Source organism: Acanthochromis polyacanthus, chromosome 23, assembly GCF_021347895.1.
Source record: "Acanthochromis polyacanthus isolate Apoly-LR-REF ecotype Palm Island chromosome 23, KAUST_Apoly_ChrSc, whole genome shotgun sequence".
NCBI classification, from domain to species: Eukaryota; Metazoa; Chordata; class Actinopteri; family Pomacentridae; genus Acanthochromis; species Acanthochromis polyacanthus.
The window spans coordinates 13,413,631-13,426,580 of NC_067135.1; the positions used below are offsets into that span (position 1 = coordinate 13,413,631).

At 38.6% G+C, this 12,950-nt stretch overlaps 1 protein-coding gene across 1 annotated transcript; it reads left to right on the forward strand.

Moving 5' to 3' along the window:
• The first annotated feature begins 1,681 nt into the window (after positions 1 to 1,681).
• Positions 1,682 to 10,883, forward strand: LOC110970550 (kelch-like protein 33). Its single transcript, XM_022220842.2, has 6 exons — positions 1,682 to 2,264; positions 3,975 to 4,417; positions 5,846 to 6,088; positions 6,173 to 6,423; positions 9,588 to 9,758; positions 10,208 to 10,883. Exons 1-6 carry the CDS (start codon positions 1,682 to 1,684, stop codon positions 10,734 to 10,736), a joined length of 2,220 nt encoding a protein of 739 aa, XP_022076534.2. The 3' UTR covers positions 10,737 to 10,883.
• Positions 10,884 to 12,950: the final 2,067 nt, after the last annotated feature.

Genomic DNA, 12,950 nt, shown 5'->3' on the forward strand with positions numbered 1-12,950 from the left:
GTTTGAACATCACATTTCCCCAGCCCTGGCTTCTCTCCACTGTTTATTTTAGAACTGAACTTAAGATTTTATTCATTACATTTAAAGTGCACCACAGCCTGTCTTTGAGCTACATAGCAGAAATGTTTACCACATGAGCTACTTGGCAGCCTCAGATCTTCAGGCGAGCCCCTTCTGATTGTTTCAAAGTCAAGGTTTAAATTTAAATGTGACCAAGATTTTGCCAAAGCAACCTGAGGAGAATCAGTGTCTTCTTTAAAATCATTTCTTAAAACCCATTTTATAGACTTACTTTTATGTGGTGTTGTCTCCGTTATCCCCTTTTACTGATTTTATCAATTTATCCTTATTTTTCTGGTTTTACTTATTTTCTTAATATTTTGCTCTGCAAGTCACATACATTTGCTTTCTTCATTTTAATGCCCATCAGTAGCATTTTTGTGCTTTTATAGATGTGTTTTTTTTAGGATCAGTTGGAGCTTGTAGTATAGGTTCCTTCTAAATATCACAATTTTGCAGTTTGTATCTTTTACCATGTTTAATTATTTCTTCCACTTATGCTTCTCTTCTTTTCTCTTGTTGCTTGGACTCAGCAGCTTTCAGTTCTGTCCTCCCATTTCCTCTTTTGTGGCTTGTCTGTCAAAGTACTTGTACGTTATAAGTCATTATTATCATCATCACTTTATTATTTCATCATTTTGGGTGTGTAAAAATGGGTCAAAATACATGAATCCTTCAGTGATGGCCAAAACCATGTTTAGGTCACAGTGAGCTTTGACCACCAAAATGTATTTAGTTTTTCCTTGAGTAAATGATACAAAATTTGAAGAAATTTCTGAGTTACTGCATTGGCAGGAATAGGATAGACCCCGATTACCTGTATGAAGGTGCAGAAAAATGCTAAAATACAGGCAAGTGTTCACTTTTCTTAACCCAGAGTCATATTTTCCATTTAGAAAAATAGGGTATTTAGGACTCTATACTGAGTGATGTTCTCAAGGCGGAAACTTCTAGCAGAGTATTCTTCATAGTGCCAGAACCATGCTATAATTAAAACTGTTCCACTGCCTCGTGCACCCTACATGCTCACAATGCCATTGTGCCCTGGTCAAAGTCACTTGTTACACCCACACTGGTAGAGGAAACAGCAAGGTAGGTGTCTATGCACAGCCTCGATCCAAAACGAGCTTTAAACCATTTGACTCCTTTTAGTGCAAAATTACAATACAGAGGTGCTACTTTACGATAAAAGGATGAATTAACTCCAGTTCTTTATATATTGAGCTTTGTGGAGTACAGCAACAGAGATAAGTGTTTATGTCTTGACACAATCAGCTGTTGCAGCATTGCTAAAGAGAGGCTGACATGCTCGTAACCTCTTCAAGGCGTTAGTCATGATAACAGTTGTGTGTATTTACAAAGCAAAGACGACACCTCAGAGGTCATTAGGACAATCGATGCATGTCTGATGTCAAAGTAAATAACTGCAATGACTATGTGAGTGACTTCCAGGAATATGTTCCTCCTGTTCCTTCCTTATCTTGACTCTTCCCTTCCCTCCTCTTTTGGTACAGTGACAGCAAATGTCTGCATCGTGACAAGCAGCTGAATCAGGTGACAGTAGATGCAACATCAAATTATGGAAAGACGTGGAGTAAGAGACAGAAGAAGTAAAACAGACATGGCTGATGCTAGTCAAAAACGAGCAACAAAACCTTTCCACCGAAACCAAAAACGTGGTGCAGATACAGAATCAAAGCCCGGCTCTAAAGCCCCTTCTCACCACAAGGACTCAGGTTTCTTCTCCTATATTCTCCCCTCGCACTCCAACACCATCTTCGCTCACCTGCATCGCTTTTGGATGGAAGAACTACTCGTGGACTGCACATTTCCCCTCCAAGGAAACTCTTTCCGAGCTCACAGACTCGTGCTGGCAGCTTCAAGCCAAACCCCTGCTGCAGTTTTAGGTACTGGAATGGAAGAAATGGCAACTTGTTTGACCCCAGTTGGGTTAAGAGCCATTCTGGAGTTTGCATATTGTGGAGACGTGACCATGGACTTAAGTGAAGACTCTGTAATGGAGGAGGTGCTGGATGCTTGTAAGTGTCTGCACATAGAGAGACTGAGGGAAAGGTGCATGTCAAAGGTCACGACCTCTCCAACAACACAGAGAGACAAGAGCTTAGCGGTCATCAAGGACATGTGGGAGAGAGGAGTAGGGTGTGATATCACGATAAAAGCAGAGACTGGAGAGACACACTCAGGTAAGATGCGACATCCTCTTGACTGCAGCAGAGTTGCATGTGGACCCTGTACTTTTTAAGGTCACAATTATTTTTAAGGACAATTTAAGGTCTGTGTTTGCACAAGGCACAAATATGCATAAACAAGATGCAATCTTTTCTGTCCATTTTCCAAAAACATTTCTTTAGGGTTAAGTTGTTTTTTTTTTTAATCTATTATCAAAACTCTTATAGGAACCAGACCTGAAAACAGTCAAATGTAAAGTCTTGTAGTTACAACATGCATTTTGGAAGGCAGTAGAAAATTATTACTAATATCACTGATAATAAACAGCTTCAGATCAGAATGTACTGACATGAAACATGAATGTATTATAATAACTGAATATACAGAATGCATTCTGTTTAAAAATGTGATCTATTGAGTTGTGTAAAGTGTCAAAATTCACACTACATGACCAAAAACATGTTTTGATTCATCAAACTAAGTTATCAACTAAATTATTATTCCACACCTTAAAGAACAAAATTGTGAGATGACAAGAAAATGAGCAACAGTGGTCTCCAACTGGCTTGGAATTAGCAAAGAGCTTCTATTGCAACCTTTAGAAGAAAACACAGTGTGGCTCGACCAAGAACCACAAAGGAAAAGGCAGATGGAGGCTGCAGACTGCTGCACAAACGCCCTCTTGTGACAGAAGTGTGCAGCAGAGCGACTGAGTGAGGAAGAAAGTTATAAATAGATGCAGGAGAAATGCTCTCTGGACTTTCCGGCATCTAAATAGTGAAAGTTACGTGTCTATGACAAACTACCACACATCTTTAAACTCTGACCCTTGCAGTAATGTGACTTAAGTCATTAAAATAGAGGAAATTGAGTGACAGAATCCTGCATGTTGCGACACCACAAGGTGAACATCATGATAAGCCACATATTTATTTATTCATTTTGTGTGTCTTGTGTAGATTACGTACAAGGCTCATTGAACCACAGATTGCTAACTTTTGACAAATTTAATCAGATTTTACTGTGAAATCTGAATTTGTAAATTAACCGCCATTTGTAGTAGTCGGTTTGCATTGTATTTTTGTAAGCTCTATCATGAAATGTGCAATATTACTCTTTGAAATACAAAACGGGAGTTAAAGTAGCCTAACTTAGAAATACCAAAGTAAGCCAAAATTGGACACTATAGTGAAGTATATTGTGTCTATTTCAAACCATTTTAGCCCTGATAAACTAACACCCAAGTTTGTACATGCACTACTGCATGTTCTTCCTGCTCAGTCACAGATTTCCTACATTTCCCCAATATATTTTTCCCAAAATAGGTCAAACATTTGTTGCCATCAGCTGGCGGTGATGCTGGTAGGAGGAGAAAGTCATGTCAGACTCAGATGATGACTCACTATTTTACCCAATCAGCTAGAAGGAACATTTTCCGTGACAGTGAAAAGCCATATTTTTGTGACACATGCTGACTAAACATGTGCTGGCGCAAGAGCAAAAAACTTCCAACTGCATGACAGTACGACAAAAACAGATATTTTAATGATTATGAAAAGGCGACAGTGACAAATTGGAATCTATCCATGCATTTGCAGTATCAGAAATGCTGGTGATTTCATTGGACATGCATTTTTCATAAGACCTTCGCTGGTCTGTGGTTTGAGTCTCAGTAGAATTGTTCATCCACACATCTTGTCTTGTCTCTGTGACTTTTCTCTCAGCGCACCGTGTGGTGTTGGCAGCAGGCGGGGACTATTTCCGGGCGCTGCTGTGCGGAGGGTTACGGGAGTCCAGTGAGGATGTTGTGTGCCTGCGAGGTGTCCCATCCTGGGTGATTGAATCCATCCTCTGCTTCATCTACACGGGTCAGCTCAGACTGGGCTGGACCAGGATTTGGGAGCTTACAGATGCACTGGTTCAGTTCCAGCTGGAGGGGGCGCTCTCGCTGTGCATGGACTTCCTGCGGGACAGAATGGATGAAGGCTCCTGTCTGGATGTGCTGGTTCTAGCTGAGACCTATGGGCTGGTCCAGCTGGGGCAGGCTGCAGAGGAGTATATCCTGGCCCATTTTCAGTCTATTGCCGCTGGGGAGAAGTTTAAGGATGTCCCCTGCCTGCTGCTGGAAAGGCTGTTAGAGAAAGACTCATTGCATGTAGAGAGTGAGGTAATATTTTAAGTTATAGGTGGCGAGTCTTGCCATTTGGTCCTCCTCTATATGTAATATGAAGCAATATAATAAAAGCATAATGTTTGTTTAAAAAAAAAAAACTAACTACCACAGCAGTTTGCATCAATTTTTTGGAGTTATGACAATTTATAATACAATTATGTTCAACTAACAAACTACACAGAGTTCAAGGAATTAGCTTTTAATTTGAAATCCAAGGTATTTCTATTTATTATTCATAACTGTCGGATATTGCTCAGGTATGTAAAAACAGAGAAGGGGACTGTAATCCTGAATTCATGGTAAAGAAAGTTCAAGATATGAAGCCAATTTACTCATTATCCCAAACAGTCTTTCGTGTTAAATCAATAAAGGCAGAAATTGGAGTTTAAATTACACACAATATTAAGGTTCTCCAATTACCAACATTATTATGTCAACTCAACAAAATAATGTTTGCAACTCAAAACAGTTAATCTAAATTTGTTCTAGATTTTCTTTCACAAATCTTGCAATCATGTATTTAAATATCCAATGGGAATAAAGTATAGAGAACATGCTATATTTAACATTACCTCTTTTTTTTTTTTTTTAAAGCATGTTATAAAGCTTAGCAACTGTTCAATTTACAACTATTATTTTTCTCTCTCCTCACCGTTTTCGTCTGAAGATAATTATATAAAGATCGACAATGAAAGGTGCAAAAGTGACTTTCCAACTACCACATTTCCACATTTTAATCCTCAGACAGGTAAAAAAAAGAAAACTGCAACTTCAAGCCTCTGCTATTAAGAGTGCACTCTTCTGGAACTTTTCTAGGTAGGTTTTTAATTTTTGCCAGCAGCTATAATTTCTACAAATTAATCTAAAATCCAAAAATGGATTTCACACAATCAGAATTCAGTTGTTTTAAAACAAAATATATTTGAATTAAAAGTAATTTTTTAAGTGTTGACACATAATTTTGAAGCTTATAGACCTTTAAGGAACTGTTCAATATTGTGTGATAATTAATTTAATTTTAAAACTATGGCTGAACGATTCTGTACACTGGACTTTTTTCATTGTTTTCACATTGCAGTTGCTACAGAATATGTAGGATTGAAAATACTGTCCTTTAGCGACATCTGGTGGTCCAGTCAAGAACAACAGTGTGACAGATGAGTACAAGTCAAAAACAATTTTTGTGTTTGACCAGCTGTCTTCCATTTTGCATTCTTATTTCATATTCTGACAAACACCACTATGAAGAATATACAGACTATGCATTATCACAAATTCAGGATTAAAGGATAAAATCTTTCCTTTGAGAACAACATATATTCTTCAAGACTTCAAACAGGTCATAATGTGCAAATTTTGATGCCTCAATTTTATCAAAATAATAATGTCAGTCTAAAAATTTTTGTCCCTTTTCATACTCAGATCGTTGTCTTCAGGACAGTAGTGAGCTGGGTGGAGGACAACCGTAGAGAGAGACTTCCATGTCTTCCAAACCTGCTCCTCCGAGTTCGAATCCCCCTCCTCAGCTACTCTGAGCTCCAGGAGGCCCTCAGCTGCAGCCTCTTACACAGGAGTCCTGGGGCCAAAGGAACACTGGAGGCCTTGCAGAGCCTAATGGAGGGGAATTACAGAGGACCTGAATGCCAACCTCGCACCCCAAACCAGGCACATAGATTCATCTAAATCATAACTCTTCACTGATCCATCAGTCACATTAGTCATCAAGATTCACTTTCTCCTCCTCCTCAGGTCCTGGTTCTGGTGGGTGGGGACACTGTGGATGAGGACTTCAGGAAGAGGGTTCCCAGTCAGACCTTGTGGTTCGCCCAACAGTTCCACCGAGGGTCTGGTTTAATTCGAAGCATCGAGTGGAAGGCTTTTACGAAGATCCCTGAGCTGCCTCGGCTCAGACACTGTGTCTGCCTCCTCAACAACAAACTGTACGTTCTGGGAGGACGCAGGTACTACGGAGCTCTGGACATCCTGAAGTCTGCTGTGAGGTATGGAGGTGTTAAAGCGCATGGTATTCACACAAGCAGAAACAGAGCCACTGAACAAAATGTTCTTCAAATTTGACTAGTAGGCTCATTCCATGTCAACTCAGTGAGATTAGGGGAGGTCAGCTTCTTGGCTTGACACTTTGTTGCAATGATCTTTGGCATCTGAAACCAACATCTGTTCGTTTGTTTTAGCTGAACCAACATTTTCATTATTTTTCATTCAATGAATCATTTGCAAGTTGGAATTTGAACGAGATGCCACTTTCAGATGTGCGTATCTCTTCAAGTAAGTGTCCTAGAGAGAGTCTTCAGGTTTTCAGGAGATGTTCGGATGCTTCTGGTGAATGGAGGGAATGCAGGTAATACTGGAAAACAATGAGTATACATAAGGTAACAAATACCTGTGTGATTTTCAAATCTGTCTCAATAAGGAAGGCCTCAAGTTCCTTTATCTTAAATAGATGAAATATTTTAGCATGAAGACAACATGGAAGGATACTGAAACACTGCACACAAGAAGATACTTATATTAATTTTTTTTTTTTTTTTTTTTTTTTAAACCTGTGTACCATAACTCCCATTTCTGCTAACATAAGAAAGCTTTCTAAGTATTGGTAATGTCATTCAGACAGCATTCCCACAGTAACATTGACCACATAGATCCTACATATTACAGATATATATACATTTTTTTCAAATTTTTAGGCAATCCACTTCATTTACAATTTTTGAACAAATCCAGAATCTGAGGTCTGAGAGGTCTTAAGCACAAAACTAAGGCGTGTTTGTAATATTAGCTGCATCCTCTTGCTGAACATCTCCTTCCATCTCCCACTCACAAGAGATTTATTGAAAGTTTTCACTGGATGAAAAATGATGAAAGTGAAAATAAGGGAAAATGTCAGTTTCTGATGCCAAAGATCAAAGTTTCAACAGATTCTAAGATGGTCAAGAAACCACCTTCACTGAGTTGAAACAAGTGACCCAGTAGTAATGTTTTTTTATAGGGAACAATTGCTTGTTTTTTCTGATGAATCTTTGAATTACTTGATCAGAAACTATTTTAAATGAACATCACAGACTATCTGACCTAAAAGTATTATCTTCAAATACCTTGTTTTTCCTCATCTGCTGTCAAAAATTTAATGATAAATCTGTGATATTTTAAAATCAAAGAATTTCAGAACACCGATTTGCAGTTTAAATAATTTGAGTCAATTAAATAATTCAAACTGTCGCTGATTAATAACATGTTACACTTTTCACCAACATAAAGACGAATCTTAGGGCTTAGCAGGAGGCTTACAGGAGAACACAAAACAACATCTTTGTAACATCTTTGTTACTTTTCAAAATTGTCATGAACACAGCTTATTATTGCCAGATATTATATCTTGTCCATTAAGAAAGCAAACATGCAAGACTAATAACCTATGATGGCGTGTGTGCTGACGTCACCACTGTACAATAAGATCTGGTTTATTTTTAAGGGGAATTCTTTGTGTTTTACAGGTGCTGTGGAAAAACACTGCATATATGAAAAAAGAGTTGCATGACAGTCTAAACTTACAGGACATACAAGACAATATGTCAGATTCTATTGCATCATTTTTCACCATATTGTTTTTTTTTTTTGCTGTAAATGTGCAACATGAGTGGGGCTCAGTGCTAAATCTGTTGAGAAGTCAATTTTGTTATCACCCAAAACTAACAAAAACTGTATTTTCTCACTCAACCACAAACCTATGTGCTTCTGTAGACACGTACCTTTCAGAAACAGTGAAGCACTACCTCAAATTATGCTTACATACAGCATTTGCGGACACATACTTAGTTATCTTCCATCACTGACAAGAGCACTGTAGGGGATTTTGACTCACCCATGGCTGTAGAGCTGGAGTGTAGGTAACTAGCTTGATGCAGCGTCTCTTCCTGTGAAGCTGCTGGTGTCTGGAGGTTCTTCTGGCTTTTTTTCCAGCCACATTTTCCTTAAAACAGCCAATTTACTTCATACTTAAGAATTAGCACATCAAAATTACTAAATTACTGCTATATAAGAAACAAACAAACAAAAAAAGAAAAAAAATCTCCGTTCTGGCTCCTCGAGTGTTACAATTAAACACCTTCACAGGTGTTTTGCATCAGACGCTAATCAGGCCTCGGCCACGCCCACGTACGTGACGTCACTCCAGATGCTCCGGTCTTTTCCTATTTTCTATACATTTACTCATTTACTCATTAAAACTGATCAACAGTCAGTGAAAGATTACGTCCTAGATATAATTTTTTTTTTTGCTAATAAATTTTTCTCATAGTTTGTAATTAATTTATTGTTTTGTTTGCTTTCACCTGTGATATTGAGGATTGGAAAAAGTAAATGTAGTCCATTGCCATAACAATTAACCCTGTAAACCTCAAATAGCTTCTGCCTATTTTATTTATTATTTATATATTTTGCTAACCTTACAATGGGCTCATTTCTCACTGCAATAAAGTGAAAAATGAAGTCCTGCACCTTAATGGAAACAGCACAACCATGGATATTGGCAGAAAAACTCTAAAATGTACATAACGAGTTTAAATGCCATACATCTTTTTTTTCTAAAACAAAAAAACAGAAACAAAAACAAAAAACAAAGGGAACAATAAAAACTGAATTTCTTTGGTCATTTTACAAAAATAAAAAAATAATTTGGCATCAACATATACAGTACATCCTGCCCACATGCGTTCCTAATACTGGAAAAATGAGGACTATCCATGCAGTAGATATTTTTAATTTTACATTTTTACAGCCTCTACTGTACAAACTCAGTGTTTTTCACACTAATATGCACACCAAAAGATATTTCACTTTGCTGAATGTATCTTTGAAAAACTACTTGCTCCCCTGTATGCCATTTTTGAGCTATGAGCCATTTATTTTATTGATTAACTGTTTATTTTTCCTCTTAATTTCTATTTTATATTAGAAATTGTAACATGACCGTTGGTTGCAGCTTAGGCACTCATGGCTCCGCAGCTGTACTACAAAACACTGAATTTTCTATTATTTTTTTTAACCAATTCTAATTAAAGAGAACATATTTTTTAAAGTCATACATGCAAAATCCGACAGAGAATTTCTGAAAGGACACTAAATGAAACTACCTGACCCTCTGTAGGTTTGACCTGACGCTGTGCAGGTGGGAACAGCTGCCTGACATGTTGTGTCAAAGGGACTATTTCTCCGCTGTGTGTCTGGACGGGAAGGTTTTTGTGCTTGGTGGTAACCATGACGACAGACAATACCTGGATGCTGTGGAGTACTACAGTCCTGAGGAGAACACCTGGAGGTGCAGATAACGCTCACCACACATGAAGAAACAAGAATGTCTAAGCTATATATTGTAGAATTGTGTACATTTTTGGTAAATCTGGACATGACTTGAATGTAGCAAGCTCTACAGGGAGCAGCAGGGAAAATTTTTAGGTTCTATTAAGTCTTCATTAGTATAAAATCTACAAAAATATCCTTGTTGCATTTGGGCTGCACTGTGTATTTGGAATATTAGCCATTCTTTACTGCATTTCTTGAGTAAAAATCACAGCTTCAGATGAATTACAAACTGACAGACTATGGTGTAAACTTAAAAACATGAGGTTTCATAACATAACATATTACAAAATGACATCATAGGATCTTTCCAACAAAATCTCAGCAAACGTCTAAATCTACAGACGACAGAAAGTTTAGAGGTCAATTAAAGGGATATATTTTAATTTGGGTATTGTCCTCCTGCAGGTCAGCTCATCCTCTGGACATAGCTGTCTGTGGTCATGCTGCAGCTGTACTGGACGGACAGATCTACATCTCAGGAGGCTGTGACTCCCATCGCCGCTGCCTCCCCTCTATGTGGAACTACCATCCTACCCGTGGCTGTTTCCCCAGATCAGCCATGACCGCAGGAGCCGGACGTGCAGGACATGTCATGTTAGCTTCAGGGAAAGGGCTGGTGGTGGCCGGAGGGCTGCAGCCGCTCTGGATGGGTTTTGGAGACCAGCTCTTCTGTGAGCTGTACGACCCAACACATGACTCCTGGTCCTCTTTTCCCGCCCTTCCTCGGCCTCATGTGTCTCCAGGAGCGACTGTGCTGGATGGACGGTTGTATGTGGTTGGAGGGTTTTCAGCAAACACGGCGACGGATTCCAAATGGGTGCACTGCTATGATCCCAAGGAGGAGCGTTGGGAAAAATTAGGTGCAATGCCACACCCATACACTGATCTGGCAGCTTGTTCCCTGCCGCTCCCCGACCTGCACGATTTAAATTAAAAAAGTTTAATCAAGCTTTTTTTTTTTTGTGGCTTAAAGAATCTCATGAAGGAATTAGCTTAAAGAAAAGCCACACTGTCTAAAAAAAAAAAATCTGCATTAAAAAAACTAAAAAGTAAGCAGAAAATCTGGCAACTAGGGTGCAAGGAAGAAAAGTAACTAAATTTAAGGAGTATTGTAATGTGCAAAAACTGTAAAAAAAAAAAAAAAAAAAAGGTTTCAAAAAATAAAAGCAAATATCTGTAAAAACACTGACATATATGGTTGATTTAAACACACAAATAGAGTACTTTTATTGCCACACAATGCAGGTTTTTGAGGTGGACATGTTGTGCAGTTCCATGCCCCTTTCTTGCTGTTGTCTTTAGAGTCATCATGTAAATGAAAAATTTGTTTCTGACATTGTTGACAAACTAATTAGCCAGCATGTTCAATTAGTTCACCAAGATTGTGTTTGTAAAACAGGGCAAATGTGTAAAATCACAACTGAGAAATTAGTTACCATTTTTCAATCCTTGACATACAGAATTTATAATTATAATTCTGATTTTGTTTATTTTTTAAGTGACATTTTAGCAGATTTAAATACAGTAAAAATAGTGAATTTTATTGTAAAACACTGTCAGATTACCATTTGTAAAACTACTGATTTTTGGGGGTATAGATAGCATGGATGGATTTTTCCTCCTATAACAGAATAATACTAGCCTAGCCGCGCTAGACCCAGCTCTTAAGACACAGGGGTCTAGGAACGCTCGACAGGGAGGGAGGCGGGCTAAAAGGTTGTCTTTCAAATCACTCTGCAGCAATTGGGTAGGTATACAACCAATCAGCGCAACGAATAGGCTGACGTAGTTCCTAGAGCACCCGCGGATTGTGGCTAAGTCCCATTAGCTTCCCAACCAGCGGAGCCAACTGGTATATTAAGGATTTGCCATATCCCGTCGGCATAAGTCCAAATACATCTTTCTTCTCAATGAAACACTTCAGTGCCGTCCTTTGTTTATCTTTCAAGTTGAATTTTAGCTTCAAATCTTTAAGGGCTGTGGCCAAAGCCGAGTCGAAAGATAACTGTTTATTGTGCGTTGGTTGTTTCTGTCAGAATCGTCGCGCCTCTGTCGTCACTTAGTTACGCCCGCCTTCTGACTCTACACTTCATGGTGATTGGTCCAGCCAGTTTTAGGAGAATCCAGCCTCGAGCCTTATGGAGGGTAACTAGACCCACCCTGGCAGAGAATTAAATTCGTTGCCGTGGGTTGTCTAGCGCGGCTAGGCTAGAATAATACTGAAGTGCAGTCAGACCATTCTGTGCTACAGAGTGATGAATCCCAGGTTGTTTGTTTTGGCCTTACAATGATGCAATTGTTACTTTCAGGTGGAGGTTTAAAATACATAGCCTGGGGGTAAAAAGATAAATGATTTTGGAACTCCCCTCAACCCCAACCTATAATTTCAGAGTTTCTTTACGATTAGCTCACTCCCATCCATAGCCATGCGGTTCTTAAATTCAAATGACTGTACACACTTGAATATGTCATGAGGTGAACTCAGACTATGAAAGCAGGTGTGTTATTCCTTCTGTGGGTCAGATTAGAGTGTTTAGGTCTGGAAAAAACAACATCACCTGGTGATCTCATTGTGTTGACTTCATCTGAAAATGAGAAATCAAAGGTTTATGAGAGTAAGTCTGCGTTACAAACCTGATGACATGGAGTTACAAAGAGGTGTGGGAAGGAAATTGGCTGCGTTTTGGTAAATGTAGGATCCAGTGGAACTAAAACAAAAGGTATTTCAGCCTCTCCAGCTTCAGTTTTGGCCACTTTTTTTGCTTCACTAATCTAGTTTTTGGTAAAGAATTGGACAGTGTTAAAAGCATGTCAGCCAAGACTTCAGATTTTGAGGTGACATCAGTTCATTCTAATGGAATAATCTGCTCGAGCTGGGTAAATTTATCTCTGTTCTGTATTCTGTTCAGCTTTGCATCATTATCTAGGGAGCTCAGAAAGGTTAAATTTCCTTATTCTGTTGCTTTTTATTGCACAAAACAGTGCATAATGATGAACAAATACCACTGGGAGTCAGAAGAGTAAGAGAAATCACTGAAACGCCGTAAGAACTACAGTATGTTTAGTATAATTTCTATTTTACAGTTAAAACATAAACTGTCTAAATAGACTTTCTCACTGGATAAACTATATGACTTTTACCTCTGAC

Bases quoted from the DNA above. Each gene is read 5' to 3' on its own strand.
- LOC110970550 (XM_022220842.2), top strand. From the start codon at position 1,682: ATGGCTGATGCTAGTCAAAAACGAGCAACAAAACCTTTCCACCGAAAC. The intron at 6,424-9,587 runs GTATGGAGGTGT...GACCCTCTGTAG, and splicing joins ATCCTGAAGTCTGCTGTGAG to GTTTGACCTGACGCTGTGCA. The intron at 9,759-10,207 runs GTGCAGATAACG...GTCCTCCTGCAG, and splicing joins CCTGAGGAGAACACCTGGAG to GTCAGCTCATCCTCTGGACA.